The sequence below is a fragment of the Dipodomys ordii genome, unplaced genomic scaffold, assembly GCF_000151885.1.
Source record: "Dipodomys ordii isolate 6190 unplaced genomic scaffold, Dord_2.0 Scaffold90, whole genome shotgun sequence".
Taxonomy (NCBI): Eukaryota; Metazoa; Chordata; class Mammalia; order Rodentia; family Heteromyidae; genus Dipodomys; species Dipodomys ordii.
Genome location: NW_012267306.1, coordinates 3165475 through 3191005, shown reverse-complemented (window position 1 = coordinate 3191005; position 25531 = coordinate 3165475). Strand labels below are relative to the sequence as shown.

The 25531-nt window shown below is 36.0% G+C and overlaps 2 protein-coding genes across 4 annotated transcripts in view; both read left to right on the top strand.

Moving 5' to 3' along the window:
• Positions 1–9855, top strand: part of Gtpbp10 (GTP-binding protein 10 (putative)) — a 20813-nt gene extending 10958 nt beyond the window's left edge. The window contains exons 6-10 of the mRNA XM_013026006.1: positions 439–563; positions 845–952; positions 1723–1800; positions 6182–6305; positions 8168–9855. Coding sequence (XP_012881460.1) covers positions 439–563; positions 845–952; positions 1723–1800; positions 6182–6305; positions 8168–8376 — 644 coding nt within the window. The 3' untranslated portion in view covers positions 8377–9855. The remainder of the gene's footprint in view (positions 1–438; positions 564–844; positions 953–1722; positions 1801–6181; positions 6306–8167) is intronic.
• A 5634-nt stretch (positions 9856–15489) lies between these two features.
• On the top strand, positions 15490–23310 carry Cldn12 (claudin 12). 3 transcript variants are annotated; one of them, XM_013026098.1, is made up of 3 exons: positions 15490–15647; positions 17219–17304; positions 19934–23310. In XM_013026098.1, exon 3 carries the CDS (start codon positions 19968–19970, stop codon positions 20700–20702), a length of 735 nt encoding a protein of 244 aa, XP_012881552.1. In that variant the 5' UTR covers positions 15490–15647; positions 17219–17304; positions 19934–19967; the 3' UTR covers positions 20703–23310. The 3 variants fall into 3 exon arrangements, with proteins under 3 accessions (XP_012881552.1, XP_012881554.1, XP_012881553.1); XM_013026099.1 differs by having other exon boundaries at positions 15509–15551; XM_013026100.1 differs by lacking the exon at positions 17219–17304.
• The last annotated feature ends 2221 nt before the right edge of the window (positions 23311–25531 follow it).

Below are 25531 nucleotides of genomic sequence, written 5' to 3'. Positions count from 1 at the left end.
CTTTTTTCTTTTTGCTTATGTGGTGCTGAGGAATCGAACCCAGGGCCTCAGGCATGCAAGGCAAGCGCTCTACCACTGAGCTACCTTCCCAGCCCGAGAGTTTATTTTTTTTTAGGTGGATATATACATTGAAAAAAATCAGCAGAGAACCTTTAAAGGAAATCTCAGGACATGAGACTTCTTTTACTCAATGGTTATGGTTTATAGTGACTTTCAAAAAGCTCAAGTGTAGAGTGATGGTTTATAATTCTTACCACCTTCAAAAGAGTTTAGGAATACTGCATTCTGCTATCTTGAAATACTAGTGAATATGCTGGTATAATATCAGGAAAGGAACAATGATGCCATTTCAAAAAATAAATTTGGAACTTTAAGCAGATACACTTAGTAAATGTTTACTGAATATTATAATATCCATGTAAACTTTAATGAATTCAGATAGTGAAAGTTATAATTTTACAAAAAAATCCATCATAAATAATACATTTATGGAATTACAGGCTTATGTGATTAGTTACTTTGGAAGTAATAAATGCTATACCAGTCCCTCAGATCTACAGATGGTTGGACTCATAAATTTAAGTAAAATAATATTTGGTAACAAAGGACTTTTTATTCCATATATATGTGTGTGTGTATATATATATACACATATATATATATACATATATATACACACACATACAATATGTAGCTAAAAAGGTATCCTATTTTTCCAAAGATATAGTAGGAATCATAAATTAGAAACTGTTTATATTTGAAATAACATGAAAATGTTGGAGTATAATTGAGCTGTGGTTTTCATGTATGTTTCTTTTTCATCAAATCCTTAACTTGGTATTAGATATCAGTAGCTGATCTCCCAGGTTTGATAGAAGGAGCACATAAGAACAAAGGAATGGGCCACAAATTCCTCAAGCATATAGAGAGAACAAGACAACTACTCTTTGTTGTAAGTCATATGTGTACTAGTGTGATATTCAAATGAATGGACCTAGTTTTCCCAGGAATGTTTTATAAGTGTGATTTAAAGACAAAATACTCTAATGTTACCTCATTTTTCATCAGTAATGAACGGCATATATCTTATGTTGATGCAATAAGATTTAATTGCATTGTATCATAGCTATTCTCAGATGTTCACTCACTGATCAAAATCACTTTGTAATGCATTTCTCAGTATAATATCCCCATCATGAAGTCTGACTATAGTAGTATAGTTTCACTTTCTAAGTCTGTTTATAGGGGAACACGTATGGCAGGTAATCAGTAGTCATGGGGATGGAAATGTCAGTATTACTACATTTAGTTTGGTCCTGCTTGTCAAGATTTAATTCCTTAAGATTTCTGGCATACTATTATTTAGTCTCTTTAGTCTTTTCTCTTTTATTGATATTGCTTGAGTTATATATGAGATTGTCTATATTATTAAAAATTGACTTCTATATACTAGATTCTCATTAATTAATACTAAGTAATATTAAGTAATATTATAAAAGTTCATCATGAACAACACATGTATGGAATTACAGGCTTATATTATTAGTAATTTGAAAGTAATTTAGTAATCTTGACACCTCGGTTTCTGTTACTTGTTTTTAATTGTGAAAATTTAGTAGATTGTAGTTTGAGAAATTGTTTTAGCTTGAAAGAATACTTCCTATCAATATATAGAAATGTATAACCATTTTTATGTTAAAGACTGTCTCTTCTCTTTTTTAGGTTGATGTTTCTGGATTTCAGCTTTCTTCCCAAACTCAGTACAGAACTGCCTTTGAAACTGTAATGCTACTTACAAAAGTAGGTGCTTTGTTTTTCTGTATTTTATATCTAACATTGTAAGGTCCGCTCCTGAATGGTGAGCAGACTCCACCCTCCTCACAGCAAAGTCTCCACCCAGTACCTGAGTTACCTAGGCAACTGGCACACCTGGAAGAGGTCACATCTGCATCTGCTCAGGTCACATCTGGATTCAGTGTGGCCACACCTTCCCCCCCCCCCCCCCCCCCCTTCCCCAGATAAGGCCTAGCTCAGGCCCAGATGCTCTCTTTCCCAGGTCTCTTTCCCAGGTCTTTCCCTGGCCTTTCTCATCCGCTTGGAGGGTCAACATGGCCTGGTGCCAGCCAGAACAATAAATAAACCTCCCCCTTACCTGAATACCACGTGCGTGGTGTGGTTTTTACTCTTTTTAAAAACCTAACAAACATCCTTTACATAACATTGTAATTCACCTTTTTAAGATTTTTATATCCTTAAATATTTTTATAATCTCAATTATAATTTTTTAGCTGGTTGATGTCTGATTCTTCAGCATTCATTGCTCCTCAAAGTATTGAAATAGATAAAACTTTTCCCAACTTCCAAATCCATTACTTTGTACATTTTATCTTGCTTCAATTTTGACATGTGTATTTCTTCTTGAAACATTCTTCATTTTTGGCTTGATGAACCTTAGATTCTTTTCCTACTTTTTAGACTGTTTCTTAGTCTACTTTTTGCTCATTTGGCTTGGGAAATGCAGTCTTCTTAATCTTAGTCTGCTCACTGATGGAGCCACTGTGCCTGGCTCTCAGTCTACATTTCAGTCTCTTTTCTGATTCTCTTCTTATTTGTTGTCTTCTTTTTTCTTTTCTTAGATTTGATTTCTTTTGTAGTTTTGAGTTCACTCAGGGCTTTTCTGCAAGGCAGGAGCTCTTCCCCTTGCACCTTACTCCATTCCTTTCTCTGCTTTAGTTATTATTTTGAATTAAAAAAATAACTTTTTGCCCAGCTAGCCTGGACCGTAATCCTCCTGTTTATGTTTCCCACTTACCTGAGATGACACCCAACTTTTTATTGGTTGAGATAGGATCTTGTAAACTTTTGCCTGGGTTAACCTTAAACCACAGTTTTCCCAATCTCTACCTCCCAGGTAGTTTGGATTAATTACATGCATAAGCCACTGTGTCCAGCGTCCACTTATCCTTTAAATAATATTTAAATTTCTGTCCTAGCTATTGTTCAGTCCTACCAATTCTCATTTCTTCAGTTACAATGAATATATATATATAAGTGAATATATATTCAGTTACAAGATTCCAGATCTATATGTGACAACCTTTTGATTGTGCTTTGATACTTATTAGACATCTTTAATTAGATGTGTTATTAATATGCTTAGAATTAAACAAAAAAATTTCTTTACCTCCCTCTAGAATTTTCATTTAGTATGTAGCTAAAAATCTGGGAGGTATTCTTGATTCTGTTTTCTCACCATATGCATGAATGACTGTCAGTTCTATTTTCTGAATCTCTAAAAGCTATCTATACTTGTAATAATTATGCTCTCTCATATCATATCTGTCCCTGTCTGTTCTCCTTGCTTCCAGTTTTGCGTCTCTCCAGTCCATTTTTTCTGACAATACAAAGAATGGTCTTTGTAAAAGAGTCAAGCTCCTCTTTGTTCTGTTCAAAACAGGATTAAAGTTTAACCTGACCGTGGTCAGTGAGGTCTAGCAAATTTGGTTCCCTGCTTAGTAGCTCTTCTTCCCCTCCCCTACCTTTTTTTCTGCATTTTCTGCATTCTGTATTTTTCTGCACAGTATGAGGTTTCTTACCTTCAGAAGTGTGTAAGTCTTAGTTGTTTTATCTGTAATGGATAATGGTGTGAATATTTATGTAGAGATTTTTGTGAAGACATAATGTTTTCATTTCTTTTAAATATATGCCTAGAAGTAAAACTGCTGGTTCTATGTTAACTTGGTTCACATTTTGAGGAACTATCTAACAGCTTCCACATTGACTCAACCAGCAACGCTTGAGGGTTTCAATATTATATACCAATGTGAATGCTAGTTGTCTGATGTTTTTATTTTAATCATCTTGTTGGAATGCAGTATTATTTGATCTTTATTTGTATATTGCTTGTGATTGATATTGAGCATATTTTCATGTGTTTATAGCAATTTGTATGTCTTTAAAGAAATGTTTATTCAGATTGTGTTTGCATGTGTAAACTAAATACATAAAAGTTGTATCCATCTAGGTTGTACTATATGTTTTGATACATGAAATATTTAAATCAGTTCAAACATACTTATTTCAAGCATTTTTTCTTTATAGTAAAAATTTTGAAAGTCCTTTGTTGTATAAGCACACTAAAACTTTTCCCAATTTGAATTATAATTTATTATCCATTGATCAGCACCCCTCACTTTGATTCTGTCCCCTTCCTTATACTACCCAAACCTCCAGTATCCACCATTCTACTCTCAACTTCTTTGAGTTCAACTCTTTTAGATTGCATATGAGTAAATCATGTGGTATTTGTATTTTCTTGGCATGTTTCATTTACAAAATGCTCTCCAGTTTCACCTGTTGCTGAAATTGTCATAATTTTATTCTTTCTTATTGCTGAATAGTTTTCTACTGTACATGTACTGTGTATTCTTTTCCCTTTCTTTTTTTTTTAACCAGTCCTGGGTTTGAGCTCCAGGCCAAGATCCTAGTAGCTAGGATTACAGGCATAAGCTACTGATGGCCAACTTTACTGTGCTTTTCTGTGTGTAATGAAATAAGTACACTGAAGAAACAAAAAAAAATACATACATACGTGTTCATTTTAACTCTATTCATAATTGTCAAGAAATAAAAAATAATATAAATGTCCACTAACTGAATGGGTTAAAAAAATATAGAGTAAATGGCCAGGCACTGTTGGCTCACACCTGTAATCCCAGCTACACAACTTTACTGTGCTTTTCTGTGTGTATGTATGTCCTTGGGCTTGAACTCTGGGCCTGGGCACTATCCCTGAGCTTCTTTTGCTTAAGGTAAGCACTCTACCACTTGAGCCAAGATATCACTTATGGCTTTTTTGAATAGTTTATTGAAGATAGGAGTCTCATAGATTTTCCTGCCTGGACTGACTTTGAACCACAATCCTCTGATCTCAGCCTTCAGAGTAGCTGGGATTACAGGTGTGAGCCAACAGTGCCTGGCCATTTACTCTGTATTTTTTTATTCCATTCAGTTAGTGGACATTTATATTATTTTTATTTCTTGACAATTATGAATAGAGTTATAATGAACATGTATGTATGTATTTTTTTTGTTTCTTCAGTGTACTTATTTCATTTTCTTTGGATTTACACACAGTAGGGTAATTGCTGGATCTTACAGTAGTTCTATTTATAAATTTGAGTAACCTCCACAGTTTTCTATAAGAATATACATTTGTACTAATAGTGTATAAGGATTTTGTTGTTAGTGTTTTGGAAGTTTTAGGTCTTGAATCAGGAACTGGGCACTATCCCTGCTTTTTGCTCAAGGCTAGCACTGTACCACTTGAGCGAGAGCTTCCACTACCAGATTTTTGGTGGTTAATTGTAGATAAGAGTCTTCAACTTTTATGCCCAGGGCCGGCTTTGAATTGTGATCCTCATGTGTAGCACTCGGCTGGATTTCTTTCTTTATACCCTTGAGAACATTGGTCACTGTTTGCCTTTTCTATAATAACCATCTAAATTGATAACATTTTTCTCTTTTTTGTTTTGGCATTACTGGGAAATTGAACCCTGTGCCTCATGCATACTAGACAAGCATTCTCAAATCATTACTGTAGTCCTTTTGTTTATATTGGTTTTGACACAAGATTTCAAAGACTGTCTACCTTTGTCTTGGCTGATCTTGTATTAATAATCTTCCTTTCTCCTGAGTAGCTAAGATTACAAGCATGCTTTATCATGCTAGGCTAGATGAAATCTTATTGGGGTTTATTTACATTTTCCTGCCTATGTTGTTGAGCAGAGAAAAAAGCTGTTTCTAAATTCTGACCAAGACTTATTTATCTACCTTGTCAAAATTTTCTTCCTTTTTTTTTTTTTTTGGCTTGTGATTTTGGATTATGTCTAAGAAAGTTGCTAAGTTCATGATTATAAAGATTTTAGTACATGAGTTTTTTTTCTCCAAGGTTATTGTTTTTGACAACTTTTTAATGAAATCCAGATATCTGTATTTGGCTCCATACATAAATCAACTGTCTCTAGGTAGTCAAGTGGGCTAACATTCAAATGACTTAACCAGAAGTATTTTCTGAAGCTCCTTTGTTAGTTCTATGGTTGTTGAGACTTACTGCATTTTAGTGCAAAGAATGAGCTCTCTAGATCTTTCCATGTCTGGTTTTTCTTCTTTTTATTTAAAGGAGTTGGAGTTGTACAAAGAAGAACTTCATGCAAAACCTGCACTCCTGGTCATTAATAAAATGGACTTGCCAGATGCCCAAGATAAATTTCATGAACTGATGTACCAACTCCAGAATCCTAAAGGTAAATCCCTCAATAATGTAATCCCAGTTTAATGAGCACTAACCATGTTAATGTTAAGTATTTCTAATCACTGGAAAAGAAATCTAATTGTTTCTGCTCTTAAAATCTATGTGTGTGGGCTGGGAAGGTGGCTCAGTGGTAGAGCGCTTGCCTTGCATGCCTGAGGCTCTGGGTTCGATTCCCCAGCACCACATAAGCAAAAAGAAAAAAAGCCGGAAGTGGCGCTGTGGCTCAAGTGGTAGAGCGCTAGCCTTGAGCTGAAGAGCTGAGGGACAGTGCCCAGGCCCAGAGTTCAGGCCCCATGACTGGACCACCCCCCAAAAAAAATCTGTGTGTGTTTGAAGAAAACAACATATGCCATATAAAACATTATTACCAAATTCCAAAATATGTGTTATGGACTGTAAGCCTAAATGAGACACAAGAAAAGAAAGATTAATTTGATGTGAAATGGTTTGGCTTCATGAAGAAGCTCAACTGGAACTGGGTTCTTAAAGAGTATCTGTGACTTAGATAAAAGTTGTGGAAAGTCAGCATCTGTGAAGTCTTTCACTTTAACATATTTTACAAACTCTAGAATTTCAGTCCCCTAGTACACTAAGATAACAGGTATGAGCCACCAGCACTTTGCTTGAAAACATCTTTTTAAAGAGAAGTTTTTTAGTTCTTTGGGTATGTGTGACACAGAACATTATATTCTATCACTAGTGACCATTAGAGAATACCTCTATCTTATGGTGATGGTGCTTCAGTTTACTGAGTATAATTCAGAACCTCATGTACAAGTAAGGAAAAGTATAAATAGTACTAGCTTCTCTTTTTATTGGTGGAATAATAATTGGGAAAAATAGCTTATAGTGTACTTATAGAAGACAATACCAGAAGGTCCTTTGTCTCTGAAAATCTTGCTCTAAGTAATTGCTTGTGCCAGAGCTATCCTTGAATTAATAAGTCATTCTTATGATCTACGTCTTTACTAATACTGTTCATAGTTTTCATTCCTTTATACCCTTTGCTTTATGAGTCATCAGTTCTGTTTGGTAATTATTTTTTGTGAAGAAGAGTATTTTTAGAGGTGGTATCAGAAGTGAGGCTAATCCAAGAGTTTGTAGCTATTTGGGACCAACCAACTTAATTCTTGAGTTAACTTCTTCAGACTTTTTTGGTTTCTTAGAAACCAAGCTCAGCTTGTCTAATTTATCTAGATTTTCTGGTTTATATCATTGTTAATCCATCCAGTGACCTTGCTCTCCCCTTTCCCATTGCTGTTGTGGCAGAGAAAAGTTTTTTTAAAAAAGTGTAATATTTATTATTATTAACCTCTGAGAATAGTAGATTGTACCCATTTAAAGTGATACTCCTTGGACTATTCCTGCTCCCTCTTCAATTTTAAGTATGTTCATCTTGGCATCAATGATGATAAGCCTATACTTTGGGAACTAGACCAAAGAGAATGTTTCAAACTATAAATGACATTATTTTTATGAGAAACTTCTTTCGGAGTAACTGTGTTATTGACAGGTACTTTATCAAACTCCCTCAAAAAGCAAAATTTATCAATTTCTGTAAGTACATCATCTGATTCAACTTGTTTTATTTTCAGTTTGTTTTAAAACATACTCATCCAAAGTAAATAAATATATTCAGCCAATGCTTATTAAGAACTTACTGCATGCCAAGTACCTTACTATTGTTTTTACTAAAATTCAGAGATTGTTGGAGCTTATTAAAGAAGGAAAAAAGGAAATTTAAAATGTTAGTTTTGGATTCCCTGCTTTATAAATCAAAACTCTAATACCAGCATAGTCTTGTCTTCCTTTCAAGCACAGTGGAAATCTTCTTTACTTTTTTTTTTATTTCAGATTTCTTGCATCTATTTGAAAAAGAAATGATTCCAGAAAAGATTGTAGAGTTCCAACATGTCATCCCCATCTCTGCAATTACAGGAGAAGGAATTGAAGAATTAAAGAGTTGTATAAGGAAATCACTAGATGAACACACCAACCAAGAAAACGAAGCATATCATGAGAAACAGTTGCTTAATTTAAGAACTTTCAATACAGTCATTTAGTAGGCTGCCATTAAAACATGCTTTTACAAGTTCCAGAAAGGGTATTATTTAAATCTAGTAAAAAAGAGAATACTGTCTGGTCTTAAGAAAGAAATTCTGTTATTTTTAACAATATGGATAAACCTGGTATACATTGTGTTTAGTGATAAACCAAGCACAGGAAGATAAATACCACATGATTTAACTTATATGAAGAATCTGAAAAGTTTGAACTGATAAAAACATTAGAATGATGGGTAACAGAGACAGGGAGATGGGTTGGCAAGATATTAGTTAAAAGGTAAAGGGTTTCAGTTATTTTGAATAAATTATGTGGTACAGCATGCTATTTATAGTTACAACGTTGTATCATATTTTGAAAGTTGGTAAGAAAGTTTTCTTACCACAAGAAAGAAATATTTAGGGACATATGTATGTTAATTAGCTTGATTGAGCTATTCCAACAGTGTATACATACTTTACTTCAAAATGCCATGCTTAATATTATAAGCATATATACTATTAGTGTGTTAATTAAAGCTGGCATTGAAATTATATTAATTTGAAAATTTTACACGCTTTAGTATTATTACTAATGTTATATATGTCATCATTCAAGAACTATTGTGTGTGTATATGTGTTTTTATGATACTAGAGTTTGAATTCAAGGCCTTGTACTTGCTAGACCTAGTAAACGCTACTGCTTTTTAAATTATTCGTTATTGCTTTATAATGAAGTATATTAAAAGTAGAAATGCAACTAAGAACTAAAAATTGAATTTATAATCCTATAACAACACCCTTTGATATTCCTTTATGATGTTCCTACTGAGATCATTATTTTAAAATTATATAAGAGATTTTCCTAAATTATCATCAGAATGAGCCACTAAGGTTTGCTTTTGGGTCTGTCATGTCCCTGGTTGCACAAAATGTATAACAGTTCTCTTTTGTGAAGAATCTCAAAGCCCTACATTTGAACACAATATTCAGTAACAATACAGATCACTGATAATACTTCAGAGAAACCAGCAAGCATTGTCTGTGATTTGAGCCCTGGGAAAAATTTTCTTTTTTATGTATCATAAGTACTTTATTTTTCAACTTTAGAGGAGACTGATGTATATGTCACAGTTTCTTATGTCCTACTATGTTTCATTTTCCACTTTTATATTTATTAAAGAGAAAATAATAGACATGATGACTTTACATAGTGTGAAACATCAGTATATTTGGGAGAGCTCACAGTTTATAAATTTCTGCCTGGGTATGTAAAAATAATCATAAATAGGATTTTTTTCCTATTTTTTTGGTAAAATGTACATATTAATTGTAAAAAAAACTCAAACAGTAGATAAAACCTATGGGAAAAAATATTTTCTTCTTTCTACATGAAGTCCCTAAGTCCTTCCCAGAAAAAGTATTGTTAATAGTTTATGTTCTTGCAGAAAATTTTAATATATGTATTTTGAACCCCACAAGAGTTAATTTATAAAGTTTCATGTTTTTTGTCTTTATTTTACAAAGTACCAAGTTGATGAGTTGTATTAGAAGTTATTTTGGAATTTAATACATAATAGTGATTATGGCTATTCATTCTTGTGTACAGTGCAAATGTCATATTTTGGCCTTAAGGTTCTCCTGATTTGACAATGTGGCTGGCTTTTTAAAAGTATTATCACACTTTTGTTTTCTGTTTTCCTTTCCAGTCTCCCGTTCTAGTCTGAGACTATCCTTTCTTGTTCATATCTTGCTTTCCAGACCCTGTGTAGGATGTTCTTTATGCATTGTTGAAGAGAGCAGAAAGACCAGCTGTCATTTTGGAGCTCACATTCCATAGCAGAAACCACAGAGAACTGCAATAACCTACTCCTACTTTATATCATAAACTAAGAGTGGAGAAAAACATTTGGAACATACACTGATCACTGTGACCATATTTTATACTAGGTATGTTCCACATTTGCAGCTTCAATGTCTTTTAGTTTTAGATTGCCTGAATATAAACAAGTAGTGATATGAGGACAGTTTTGTGAGATGATTGTCAAACATTCTGACATTATAATCTTAATTTGTCCTACGGCATAGTAATATTGACACTTTAGAAAAAATTCTGCTTCATCATCACAAATTGATGATCACAACTTTTCATAATTTGTTATATATTTGTTATATTACCATTTTCTGGTTGTTGAAAGTATACTCTATATATACTATATATCTTTCTGATCATTATTTGTATTCTAAACAAAAGATGGAAATTTCAGATTCTTTTTTGTTGTCTTCGATAAATATTTAGGACCGAGCCAGGTACCAGTGGCTCATGCTTATAATACTAGCTACCAAGGAGGCTGAGATCTGAGGATCACAATTACAAGCCAGCCCTGGCAGGAAAATCTGTCAGACCCTTATCTCTAATAAAACTACTCAGAAAAGGCCAGAAGTGGCACTGTGTCCTGGGGCAGAGCACTAGCTTTGAGCACAAAGAGGCCAAGGACAGTGCCCAGGCCTGGAGTTCAAGCCCTGGGACTTGTGAAAAAAAAGAAAGAAAGGAAGGAAGAAAGAAAGAAAGGAAGGAAGGAAGAAAAAGAAAGGAAGAAAGAAAGAAATAGGACCAGATGTGTAGCTAGCTCAGTGGTAGAGCACTTGCAGTACATACAACACCATGGGTTCTACCCCAGCGTTCCCTACAACACACTCTATATTTAACTTTAGACACTTACTTCAATGTAATGTTTTAACATTGCATGTGCATTTTTTTCTTCATGCAAGTCTTTTTACCTTTCAAAATAAGTTTTTCAAAATATATGCTGTATGGAATATTTATAGCATTTAATAACCAGACCATCAATATGCTGTGTACAACACATTTTTACTAAGTTCCAGTTGTTATTGTAAAGCTTGCCATGTATAAAGCTTTACAATGAAATACAAGTTTATACTATCAGACACTTATTTGTCCAGTAACATTGTAATATGAAGTTCCATATAATTTTACCTAAAATATGCCAATTTCAGGATATCTGTTATGTTGTGCTATTGTGATACACAGTTGTGTTTCACTATAACAACAGAGATTAAAGCCTGAGAAATGTATCCTATGATGTCATGATTGTACACACATAGGATAAGTATACTTGTATAGCCTACAATAGCTAACCTATCACTGGGTGATAGTCTAGGGTTACCACTGTCAGTGTAATCAGCCCTTGACTGAAACCTTATACATGATTGTATAATGTCTTGCTATTTATCACAGCAAGATAATTTTTTTCTTTTAAATGATTAACATGTACTACATACATCAGGAAAAAAGTCTTTTTGTAATTTAAAAAAAGGTCAAGGGTATTTTATTTCAAGATTTTTCTGATTCATTTTCATGTGTTTCTTTTGAGCTCAGTTGCTTGGCTCTGCAAGATAATCAGAGGTTCCTTTGAGGTAATTAATGAAATCTACAGGCTTTTTTTTCCTTGCCAAAAATGTGCATATGCACACAAAGTATTTTCTAAGCAGCTTCATAGGTTCTGAAAAATCTTCAAATTAAATCCAGTTAACACAATTTAGTTAAGTTTCACCCATAAATCTAAAATGTAATGAAGGTACAATAAAAATGCTTCAGGGTCCAGAAATGTGGTTCAGTGGTAGAATGCTTTGATCACCAGCACTGAAGAAAAAACAAACCAGTAACAATGAGTCAAAGAAATATTTAAATACACTCACAAACTAGACGTTGATAAAGAAAAATATGTAATAATTTAAATACACAAAAGATAATTTGGTATAGAAATTTTGTTTACGAACAAATGGAATATTACGTACATTTTTAAATGCTTAAGAATATGTGAAATTTGTTTTAAATCTATCTTTATAAAATAGGCAAATGGAAGAAATCCAGAGTTTTAGACTGAGTACATAGGTTGTGCTGGTGATCCAGATAATTTAAAATGTTAATGTTGCCATAGGCTTTGCTGATGTGTTAAATACATGTCATGCATTAATTTATTTAAATAACTATAGTATATTGCCTTCTGATCATTTGTTATTTTTTTAAGTCCAGTAGGGCATACAAGAATCTTTTTAAAGAAAACCTTTCGAGAGTCTAAAATATTTTATTATATACTCTGCTTTACAAAATTTTGTAACTTAGCAATTAAGCCATAAATAAGTGTAGTTGGAAAAAAATGTTGGCATACCTTTTACAAACGTAATTTTTACTTCAAAGTTAGTAATGAAAAATAAACATCTACTTTTTTGTCTTAAAGACATACATGTCTTGTTTTTTGTTTGGAGCGTGGCTAGTAGAAGAAAAGTATTTTTCCTTCTACTACTTTTCAAAGAAAACATTTTTTCTTTGAATGAGTGTCACTAGCTAGCTGAAAGAAAATAAAACCAAGTAGGTAATAGAAATGATGAAAAAGAAAAGAGGTAATTTGAATGTTGGAAAGTTGTTGTATGTCCCTGTGGGTCATTCAGGGTAATAGATTGGGTCATTGTTTCAGTTGGTATAGAAAAAAGGCCAAGGGCAATTTTAGCTACCATTTCTAATCATAACTGCCCAATAATCTTGGTAATTCTAATTAAAAATTATTTTTTGCCATATGACAGTTGCTTAATTAACAGTTGTTGGGTACTTGGGAGACTCCAGCGGCAGTAATCACCTTAGTGTGTATAATTAAGTGTTTATAATAAAGTTTAAATCCTGCAGAATGCCTAGATACCAAGCTATGTGAAGCATAGCAGTCAGCTGAATCATGTCCTTGGAAATACTTGGAATTTGAAGAACAGGATATGCAGTTTATTTTGTAACTAATTTTGGAGCAATATATGACAAAGTAATTTTTCATATTGTAAACACTGAGTGCATTCAAAGTTGAAAGGACAAAAGCTTCTTATATTCATGGCCCATATTCAAGTGTATTTTCCCAAAATTGCCAATATCTTCTGACAAATGACTATTTTTCATTGGTTATCAAACATTATTGGCATCATCTCTGTATAAAGAGCTTTAAGAAGAATGTGGTAAAAAAAAAGAATGTGGTATAATTTTCTGACATTAAGAACTAGGACATAATTATGCAGCTAAAATATAACTTTATTTACATATGATTTGCTACAAATTGAGGGTTATGGAGAATATTTCAAATTAAGGACAAATATTGAGTAAAAGCTTTTGACTGGATAGATTTGTAGCATAGTTAATAATGGTAAATAAAAGCTCTTGGTCAACTGACTCATTGTTGAGGAAATAAGAGTACTATATAATAGTAATTGAGTCTTAGTTTCATAACAAATCTTTCCAGGAAGATGTACCATTTGGGATCAAGAGAAATGGTGAGAACAATACAATGAGTACTATAAAAATGTGAACCAGAAAAAGTATTATTTTTCAAAGAACCATTCATGTTAAAATGCCAAGTTCAAAACAGATTCTTTCAAAGTTTGTTATTGTTTCTAAACTGTAAGGAGAAAAGCCTAATGATAGTTGTAGTTATAGTTCAAACAAAAGTCTAAAATATTTGAAAGTCTTCATTAAAATATTTGAAAGTCTTACAGTAAATTCTATATTTTTCTTTCCTCTTTACTATTATGTTTACTGAAGATTAGAAACAAATCGACTGTCATCTTATTGCCTGATACATTGCCAATAGTTTCTTTACCATTTTGAAACCAGGTGCTCTTATTTATTGGAAATTATTACAGGAAGCGTTTCCCTCTTGCCCTTTGTTCTTTTATTCTCTTCGTTTGCTTTAACTGAGGCATAGTCTCACATTATTGTTTGAGACTGGTCTCAAACTCTTGGGCTCCTTCTGTTCCAGCCTGCTGAATAGCTGAGACAGTGTGTCACCATGCCCAGTTCTACCTGACAGTTGCTTAACTTCTGTTTTCTTCCTTTATTCATAGGGCTGCTATAACAAAATACCACAAAGTGGGTGGTTTAGATAAAACAAAAATCGTCTCTGGAGCCTAGAAGTCTAAGATAAAGGCATCGGTGGGACTGGGTACTTCTTAGGGCTGTGTGAGGATCCTGTTCTATGTGTGAATTCTAGTTTTTGATGGTTTGCTGACAGTATTTGGCAGTCTTTGGTTTGTAGCTATACCACCCCAATCTCTTGTCTTCAGCTTCACGTAGTGTTCTTGTGTGGATCTGTCTTCACATTTCTTTTTGTTCATCTCTTTTCTTCACATTTTGTTTTGTTAGGACACTAGTCATTGGATGAAAGCCTGTGCTAATGACCTCACTTTAACTTGATTACCTCTGTAATTACGTTAACGCTAAATTAGGGTGTACTCTGAGGTTGCTGGGGTTAGGTATATATCTTTTCTTGTTTTTATTTTGTTTTTATTTTGAATTCCTTTCAAAGAGGATTTGTTAGAATAATCACCCGTAAGTTCTTAAGCTTCAATACTTGTTAATATTTGCAGCATTTTCTGTATCTTTCTGTGAGGGTATATGTGTGTTAATATAATTTAGAAAACGACATTTTAGCAGTTGTTTCTTTTTTAATCATGTCAGTGCCGTATAGGAATAGTTCGATTCAAACACTCAGCTACAGAACCTCACTTTTAAGAGAAGGAACGAATTATGTGGGCAGGTTAGTTTAAAATCCAACAACGAATGGTGTGTACAGTATTCAAGGCAACTGTAAATTGCAGTTGTCTTTTTCCCAAACACTTACAGATCAGCTCAGAGAGGTGCTCAGCCAGAGCCTTTTGCAGACCCAGGTTGCCTGGTTCTATTATGAGCCTAGCTAAATACTTCTGTGGGAGAGGGGTCTGGATTTAAGATACTTTTTCTAACATATTAGAGCGTTTTCAAGAGCACCCAAATCTAGACGACTATCAGTTTTCTCTGCGTGTGTGTGCGTGTGCGCGCGCGCGTGCGCGTGTTTTAAACCGTTAACCCAAATCTAGACAGTCTCAGTGCAAGAGGACTGGTCTGGAGACCTGCAGGGAGGAGTTGGTCCTAGGATGCTCCCGGAGGACTGAGGGGGCGGGACGGTGCATTCTGGGAGTTGTAGTTCCTGACAGCGAGGTACTCCACCTCGAGTCCAAGCGAGCGGGATTGCGTTCCCAGAAGCCTCCGGGGCAGCTGCAGCACTGGGAACGCGCTTCCGGGGACGCTGAGTGGGGGAAGCTTGGGGCGGCTTCTGGGTGCGGGCGACCGCGGCGCTCCGGCTGTGGGGAGCAGGTACAGGTAGGTGTGGTCAAGACGGTTAGGATTTCGGAGTCTTGCTCGAATCCTTGTGGGCCTGGTGTCACGACCCTAAATCAAGAGGAGACGCTGAGGAAGGTTGACCACATTTGTGGATGTGAAAATTGTGTGTGTGTGGGGGGGGGGTGTTGATAAAGCTTTCAAATCGCTTGTCCGCAGAGCGGTGTGGGAGCGCCGGGGCGCGTGGTGGGGAAGCCTGGGCCGGGCGCCCGGCCGGCGGTGCGGTGCGGTGGTTGAGTTGCTATTTTTGAACAACCAGCTGATTCTGGTTGTGTAATGGTGACCTGCTAGCTGTTCAAACCCACTCCCGGTGGCGGGGACCGGCTTTGCGCCGGAGCCGCGGCCTTCGTCTGCGCTGTCTTTCCATTGGCTCTGACCGGGAGGGCTCCCGCCCCCCGCCCATTTCAATGGGCTCTGACCCGGAGGGCTCCCGCCCCCCGCCCATTTCAATGGGCTCTGACCGGGAGGGCTCCCGCCCCCCCGTCCATTTCCATTGGCTCCACCGGAGGGCTCTCCCGCCTCCATTTCCGCTAGCTCGAGTTCTCCCCCTGGATACCTCTCAGGAGTGGGAGCGGGGACGGTGGAGTGGGTTGCTGGGAAGCTCAGTTGACTTTCTTCTGGCCCAAGGTCTTTGTTTTGTTTGTTGCTGTGTCTCCGTCCGTCTGTCTGGTCTAGCTGTTCGTGTCCCGAGCACCCTGAAAGGTGCAGTTATCACGTCGTCGCATCTGAAAAGGACCACATTCCGTAGCTTTCCATGAAGTGGTCTAAGGGGGCCTGTTGTGTGTTATTTGTTATAAAACGGTCTCCTCTAACTCCGAGACAATGGTGCTTGATAACTACTCAAGAATCATGTGGGAGACTTGATTGAAATCTTGATTCAAAGTTGTACATAATGAACATAATGGGACCAGTGATAAACACCTTAATACAGGAAGCACTCCGGCTTTACAAGTTTTCACTCATCCTACCTGTTTGAGTTAAAGAGCATTTGAAGAGGAAGTTGCTGATTTTAAAGACATGGAATCATCCCTAAGTGGCAGGTTGAGCCATTGGTGGAAACAAAAACTTTAGTTGCATTCTGGTTGCAAATTTTGGAATGTACAATGCAGATCAGTTTCGTCTTGTATGCTTTTAAAAACATTGTTAAGTGCAGTTTACTTACAAGACTATTAAATAGTGTTTCCTTATCTTCACTATTCTTTCACTATAGTCATAAGGACTTTTAAAAAATCCACTAAATGTTGATATTTCCGAGAGTAAAAATTTATTGTAAAAATGTTGTACAGAGGGGTTAGTTACATGAGTAGGGTAGTGAGTACATTTCATAGCGAACATTGTTACCTGCTCAGAAAGTAAGTAATTTTTATCCTTAATTCTATCTTAAACCACAAAATAAGTTATTTACATATACTAATATATGAATTAAAAATAGACTACTCTGTTTATGTGGTATTGGTAATCAAATCCAGGCTTATACTAGGCAAGTGTTCTACACACTCCAATCTGAAACTGTCTTTTTGAAAAACTTATCTCCTGCATTTTTTTGACATAACACTTCGTTGTTTTTAGGTGATTGTTATTTTTCTAACTCCACTTGAATTCAAATGAGAAGTAACATATTAATGTGAGTACTTTTCCTATTTCTTCAGGCCCAGATTATCTCTACTCTTGTTCATATGTGCATGTCTCTTCTAAGTTGACTAAAGCTACTTTAGAACTATAAATACCTCAAAGGGTAAGTATGTCTATTGGTCAAGCCTTATTTCCCTTCCTTCTACTAATGATACTTATTTTCTTTAACAAATTAAAGATGTAAGACATCTATATACAAAACCACGAGAAATAAATCCTCCTGAAAATATTTTTATTCAAAATGATACCTTGTGTAACACTGAATTGTGAAAATCCTTGTGTAACAGGTGAACACTAATGGGAAGTGGCTGTTTTGAAAGTCTTTATAATTCCTCTAAAAACAATGTTCTGCCATTATTGTTATATGATTATAATTATTGTGATTGCTGACAATCCAGAAAAAATGTTTCTATGTGATAATCTACTGATAATCATTACAGAATTAAATTTCTGTCAACATTCCATATACAAACAACTTTGCTATTGATCATCTCACACTACCTTAAAAGTAGTTTAAAGTTTAAGCCAGGTACCAGTGGTTGGTATCTGTGATCCTAGCTACCTGGGAGGCTGAGAATGCAAGGATTGTAGTTTAAGGCCTGCCAAGGGAGGAAAGTTCATGAGACCCCTTCTCAACTTGTAGCCAATTGGGCATGGTGATCTGTATCTGTTATCCAAACTATGCAGGAAGCTGAAATTGGTAGGATTATAGTTCCAGTCCATCTTAGGCAGAAAAGGTTGAAATACTCCTATATCAATGAAAGAAGCTGGGCATAGTGGTACATAGCTATCATCCCCACTACTCCTAAAATACCAGCTCTCAGTCTAGCCGCATGCCCTGGTAGGTAGTAACTCCCTATCTCAAAAATACCAGTACAAAAATTGCTGAAGATGTAAAACCTTGAATTCAAACCCCAATACTGCAAAAAGAAAAAAAATGGAAGAAGAAAGTAATTTTGTGTGTATAGGTGACTTCTTAGTGTGTTCATAATAGTTTATGGCTGATTGCAAGCTGTATCATTGGTCTCCTAGATAACAATACCAACCAGTCTCAGGTGTAAACAGTAAGCTCACCCATCTGAAGAGTCATCAGCTAGCTAGTGTTCATTCTCGTGCTAAAGGCATGTTATTCTGTTTGCCCTCTTTCATTGTGTTCTGACCACAAAAAGTAAATGTGCTACCTTAAAGTGGTCTTATCTTTTGTGTCATGGTGGAAAATATGTTTGTATAGTGCTTTGAGGTGAATTGAATAGTGCTTTGATAAAATTAATGCTGAGTAAGATACCAATTTTTGTAGTTTGTGGTGTAAGAAAAAACAATACAATTTTAATTTTCAATAAGAGAAAGATTTGCCTGCTATTTTTCTTACCATAGAAACAGCTTGCCATTATGTCAGAGGTCTTTGCATTCTTCTTATATGATCAATCATAGTACAATAACTAGAGTCTTACAGATTTCCCCGAAAAGCACTAACTTGGGTCAGCTTGAACCAGCCAGGAAGTAGTTGAACAGGATGATTTTTGGACATCTTTGTGTTCGTTCTTTTACTTATTAACTCTTTGAAGATGAGCCCATTTGCTACTAGTAATTTCTCAGTGTGCTTGATATATAGAAATGAAATTAGTTGGCTTTGCTTATCTAACATTCTTTGAACAAGTTGTTGGTCATAATTCTCCAGTTCCTTTCAGGGCCTAACAGAATATTTGACATACGTAAAGTACTCAGCACACTCAGCATGAATGCGCTTAGTGATAAATATTTCCTTGTGCACTTCTACATTACCAGTGGCTCACCTTTGTGAACTAATACCCCTAATACTGCGGTATTAGTACCCGCTTCCTCAAATTATCCTAGGATGACTTCTGCAAAACCCTGGAAATTACTTTCATATATGGGGAGACAGGTGTATATTAGAGAGAGAGAGAGAGAACCAAGAGGGATATGAGTTTTGGAGCTTGGCATCATTCATAGCCTTTCCCAATATATATGTTCTCAGATCACACTGTAGTCTCATTGCACTGGGCAGTTCTTTTAAGAAATTGCCTCAGGAAGCATAGCACTAAAGATATTTTAAGCACTTGACATTGTATGAACTCATTGAATCCATAGGGGCTAGGCATTATTATTTTACATGAGTGACATGAGGCAAGGGAAGTTCTGCATCTGTTCCAAGGTCAGTTGGTTATTAAAGAGGAGTGGGGATGAGAACTCAAGCAGTCTGACTCATGTAGCTCATTACTGCTCTGCTGTCCTGCACTGCTTCTTTCCTCAGACTTTTGTCTCATAAAGAGCCACATGATTCGGCTGTGCACTAGTCTTGTTTTACACCTGCATGAACATCTGCAGCTGAATAATGCTATTTGTAGATGTACATACATATACATACACACTGTGTGTGTGTGTTGAGTGAATATTGGCAACTATGAGCAGTTTAATTGTGATTCAGTATTTTTGCCTTGTTTGTTGTCCCAATAACTGAAAAAATACTGATGGTAAAGACTTGAGCTGCTATAAAACACGGACAGTGGTAACCAGGCAAATATATGTGCAGTTGAACTCTGGGCCCATGTACATGTGCTCGTAAAAAATGGCACATTGTATAGAGAAGAAACAAAGGCAAGTCCCTCTTTGGATTGACATTTCATTACTAGATGTGTTACCAGTGAGTGTTGCCTTCCCGCTGTGCTCTCTGTTGTCCCTTCATGATTTGTCTTCTTGTGTGTCACTCCTAGTTTGACTGACAGTACTACATAAAGCCTGCCTGCCATGGGCTGTCGGGATGTCCATGCAGCCACAGTCCTGTCCTTCTTGTGTGGAATCGCCTCAGTAGCAGGCCTCTTTGCAGGGACTCTGCTTCCAAACTGGAGAAAATTGCGACTGATCACATTCAATAGGAATGAGAAGAACCTGACTGTTTACACAGGTTTGTGGGTAAAATGTGCCCGGTATGATGGAAGCAGCGACTGCTTGATGTATGACACTACTTGGTACTCATCAGTTGACCAGCTGGACCTGCGTCTCCTCCAGTTTGCGCTGCCCCTCAGCATCCTGATTGCAATGGGTGCCTTGCTGCTCTGCCTGATTGGAATGTGTAACACAGCCTTCAGATCTTCAGTGCCCAATATCAAGCTGGCCAAGTGTCTGGTCAATAGTGCAGGCTGCCATCTGGTGGCTGGACTGCTGTTTTTTCTGGCAGGTACTGTGAGCCTTTCTCCATCCATCTGGGTCATCTTTTACAATATCCATCTGAACAAGAAGTTTGAGCCTGTTTTTACATTCGACTATGCAGTGTATGTTACTATTGCGAGTGCAGGGGGTCTGTTTATGACTGCACTTCTGCTGTGTATTTGGTATTGTGCATGCAAATCTTTGCCTTCTCCTTTCTGGCAGCCACTGTACTCCCATCCTCCGAGTATGCACACTTACTCACAGCCCTATTCAGCACGTTCCCGCCTATCCGCCATTGAAATTGACATTCCAGTAGTTTCACACACTACTTAATCGGGATGTAATTAGCTGCTTAAATTTTTTCTTGTAGCTTTCCATTTTCCCTGTGTAAAGAGCCTTTTGGGCTAGAGTAATTTTTCTTTGTTTGTTTGTGACTAGTCACTAGAGCCAAATTAGTATGTCCTGATAAAAGGAAGTGCTGCTAGTTTTTATGAGGTGTAAATTAATTATTTTAAATGTGAAACATTCCTTTTATATTGCTTCTTATACCAGAAGGAATTTTAACAACGTCCTTACTGATTATCTGATCGATCAGTTGAAGTGGAAAGGGTCTATGTTGCAGTTGGTGATTTAAAACAACATGCTAAAGAATGATCGGTAAGAGAAGCCGTTGTGTACAGTGTGAATACTCACATTGTGGATTGTCCTTTTTCTGTAAGACCTTGGACTAGAAAAAGAAATACAACTCCAAATGTAACTATTTCCTTTCAGATAAGGTAATATTTCGATAATAATCTACCAGTTACAGCTGTAACTTCTCTCGGGGCTAATCTTATTGAATAGGCTTCAGTATGTTAAAGATTACTTAACTGTTGTGAGTTCTTTATCTTCTACCTCATGCCAGTTGTTTAAAAGTAAAAATGCATTTTAAATCTCAGAATAAGACTAAAAATTTAAATATCTATTAGTTATTGTTAACACTTAACACTTTTTAAAGCTAGTGAATTTATAAATTACATTGCTTTATTAAAACGTACCATGTGACAGATTGGTGCTTCCTCAGGGGCAGAAAATCCTTTTTGCCAGATACTATCCATTAAATCTTACTCATGTGCATATACAATCTTTTAGTGGCTAGGAGAAATTGATGAAAGGTTGTTCGAACATAATAGGTCATTCTCTTAGATATATGGGGTAGAGATTCACTAGGTTGACTGAGTAATAATAGGTGAAATAGGGGATAGATTTACCATGACCACATTTACCTTGAATTCAATCCTGCCCCCCATCCTTGATTATATCCTTGAATATATATCTCTGCCTAACACTGTAGTAGATGCTTCAGAGGATTTATGAAACGAAGGAGATCTGGTCCTCTCCATGAAGAAATTTTAATCTATAGAAGACCAAACTGATAACTGACAATTAGGGAAAAATCTGACTTCATGGGCAGCTGGCCTTCTCAGTCATTGATCTATGAATATACTTCATGACTTTCTGACAGACAGGCCTGTTGTACAATACCAGCAATATGGTAGATCTTAGAAAATCACTTCAGTCTATTGGATCCTTAGGGCATCTCCTTTAGCTTACATGTTATAACAATACTATGTCAGATTCATGAGAATGGGCAAAAGTGGTAGATAAATTATACCCTTTCCACCTCTAAAAGTATAGTATATTAAGGGTTGATGACTTTAAAAATCTGAAGCTGGGCTTGGTGGCGTGTGCGTGTGCATGTGTGTGTGTGTGTGTGTGTGTGTGTGTATTGTGTATAGAATACTCAGGAGACTGAAGCAGGAGCATTATGAGTCCTAGGGCTAGATGGTTAGACCTTGTCTTTAAAAAAGGCGGGGGGGGGGGAAGAAACCTCTCTTCATGTAGTATCAATGAAATGAAGCTGTGTTAACACTGAGATAACTCTTAGAAATTCAGGGACATTAGAAACTTACAGATTATTTATTTGGTATAATTTGCCGTATACATATTAGCATTATGATCTAAAGATTGTTTTATTAACTATTACAAACGTCACAAACAGCTAATTGTATGGTAAACCTATTATTGCTCTTTTGCAAACTTGAGTATGATCCTGGTGTTTCTATAAATACACGGACTTTTTCTATTTCTAATAGTACTTTATGTGTATAGCAACTATTTCCACATGTATAATTTTTAGATGTCATCAACAATAGCATGCAAGGCTATAATTTTTAAATTATAGGTTCTGATTTCTTTCCAGTTCCGATTCTTTGCATTCTTGTCAGATATAGCAGAGTCATGGTCATCCCAAAACAATAGCAAGTGGTATGTAGATATGAATATTGATTTCCACCTTTACTAATTAATTGGAGTAACTGTTGTCACTAAACTTTTGTCCAGAAGAATCAAGAATGCCACCATCTCTTGTTCTTTTGTATAAACAGTGTTAAAGAAATAGACTCTGCCACTATGACATTAGACAATTTTTAGTTCATAGGGTTATAGATACGAAGCTTTCATATGAGAATATTTGGTTACGTGGTATAGCCTCAAATTGATATTTATTAAAGATTCACTTGGGAAAAGATTTGCTATCATTAGCTGTTTTTTAAACCATCAAAGGAAAGCATTACCATTGTTTTTTAAAATGCCATTTGAATACTTACCAGGCTGTCATTATGATGGGAGAGTTAACTTTTTTGTTGTTTTCATTAAGAGCCTATTAATGTTAAAGGACTTCTACAGAAGTGGGAAAACAAACTTGGAAAATGAACTGTAGATGCTTGTGCCTGGATCTGGATCTTGTTTGTCCAGCCATGGAAAAAAAACAAGAACCCGAATTGACCTTACTTGTATATATACACAATAATAGATAGTATGTTTGCTGTAAAATGCAAAGTAAAGCCTCAATAAATGTGTACTGTATTTCTTGACGTTTATTAAAAATGTATTTTTACAAGTTCTGCTTCTGTTATTTTGTCAACTTTAAAGTAAAATACTTTGAGAAATGTTTTTCAAACATGTAAATTGAAAAAGACAACCCATTTAAGGCCTTATAGCATAGGAACTGGAACTCAAGTAATTATTCTGAAATATCAAGACCCTTTATCCACTTCTAAGAATAGTTTCTAAGAGGTCACTCGGCTTTTTTGGCAGCCTGCCTCATCCGCGAACTTGTATAAAGGCCTGTGATGTTGGACATTCTCAGATAAGTAGGGAGAATTTCAAAGCATGAGGTTACCAGAAGTGGCAGGTAGGTTGCTTCAACATTTTCTAAACCTGTGATGAGCTTTTAGTTTGGAATTTGTATTCACTCCTCACTGAAATGATAGTATAACGGATATATAATATATACTATCTAAGATAGCATAATGGGAAAGCTGTGTGTTGTCCTAAAAATCTGAAGTTCAAGCTGGGCATCTGTAGCCAATTAACTCGGGAGCACGACAATCCAAAGTGTCCTGAACATATTTCTTCACTATGGGTGACTGAGTGCAAGAGAATCCTTTTACATTAACCAGATTCACAAGACACTGGTTTACCAACCAGAAGTGAGAATGCATATTATTTGCAGTTATTAAGACCAGTTGTTTTAATGCACTTTGCACAGAACTCCTGAGGGAACAATATGATTACAATGTTTGGGCAGGGAAAGTACATGATGAGCCCAGCACATCTTGTTCTGCCAGGAAGAAAAATTCTCAAAGAAACATGAAGGCTCTGCAAATTATACAGAAGCCAGCCTGAAGGAGCTACAACTAGGAAAAAAAGGACAAAAACCTGGTAAAAGTCTGGTGAGAAGTCTCAGTACAAAATGGCGTGATTTCAAGGTAACTTTGTAATGGATCAATTTGGCAGACAGCCTTAACATTAAATCCATCACCAATAATGAGATAGAACAATATTAGACTTCGTGTTAGTATGCAGTGAAAAGACTCATTGTACTGACAGTGCACAGCCTGCATTTAATCCTAAGGAACATAAACTAGTCCTGTTTTGCTTTTTGCATCCTTTATGTCCTCTGGCTGTTTCTGCTTTTAAAAGCTCAAAAGTAGCTATGAAGTGCTTGATCCAACAGTTGGTACTGGCCCATGAGATCCAACTATATAACTTTTCCCAATATGCTAAGCAGTGACATCATGTTAATAGCTTAGAATTGGTAGAAGTCACCCTGGAAATTGGTAGATGCTGCGTTAGGGCTTTTCTGCGGTTAGATGTTAAACATTCACCAGCACACTGCTCCAGAAAGAGTAATTTGCTGAGTTGTATGTTAGTTAATGAGGAAATTATGAACCATAGCAAATACTAAGGCTTATAAAACCTGAAATAAAGGGACCATTCAAAATAGTCCCATACCGTATTTCCGTTTCCAGTGTTGCTCACTCTCCCTCTTTACCATGAATCCAAATTGTACACAGAAAATTATGATCCTAATAAAAGGCAACTATAGCCTAGTCTCATTCTTAATATTCAACAGCTATCCCCTCATGAGTTAAGCATAAGCTCTTGCTTTAATTCCAAGTGAAAGGTCTTGTGGACAAACAAGTACATCTTTTTCCTGGGGTCAGGAAGAGCAGATTGTATGGCACAGCACAGAAATACAGGTGTAGTGTAGAAGGAGACATTTCTCTTGTGTCTAACACTGATCAGACTCTGATTATTGACATTGAAAAAGTAATTAACATTCAATAATGGAAAAAACCCTTTTATATGAGTAAATTGAAAATATTCCTTCTTCAAGGGATTTCTGTTTCCTGCATGATGGCAGAGGGGTTAACAAATACGGCAGCCAGCCACTAACACAGTTCCTAATGACCCCACCTCTTGGCATTTCTTTTTCCATGGAGAGAGGCAGACCTAAGTTACCAGTAGGATTTTTCAGAAACGATGATGGCAAGTACTAAGATTGAGAAAGTCCTAGTGGTAAAGTGGAGTGAGATAGACTAATTTTTTTCAACCATCCTAACCACAATGCCAGGTACCTAAGCTAGCTGTGACACTGAACAGCAGAAATTAAAGAAGTCCTAACACCTTGAGGGAAAAGAATTTCACATGGTCCAGAAAGTGAATGGTGAGCACAAATTCAGTTTATTCAGGGAACAAAACCATGCTTGAATGATTAAGGGAAATTTGTATGTAAACTCAATAGACTTTTTGAAGCATCAGATTAAAGGATATTT

Coding starts and splice junctions, on each gene's coding strand:
- Cldn12 (XM_013026100.1), top strand. CDS start 19,968: ATGGGCTGTCGGGATGTCCATGCAGCCACAGTCCTGTCCTTCTTGTGT.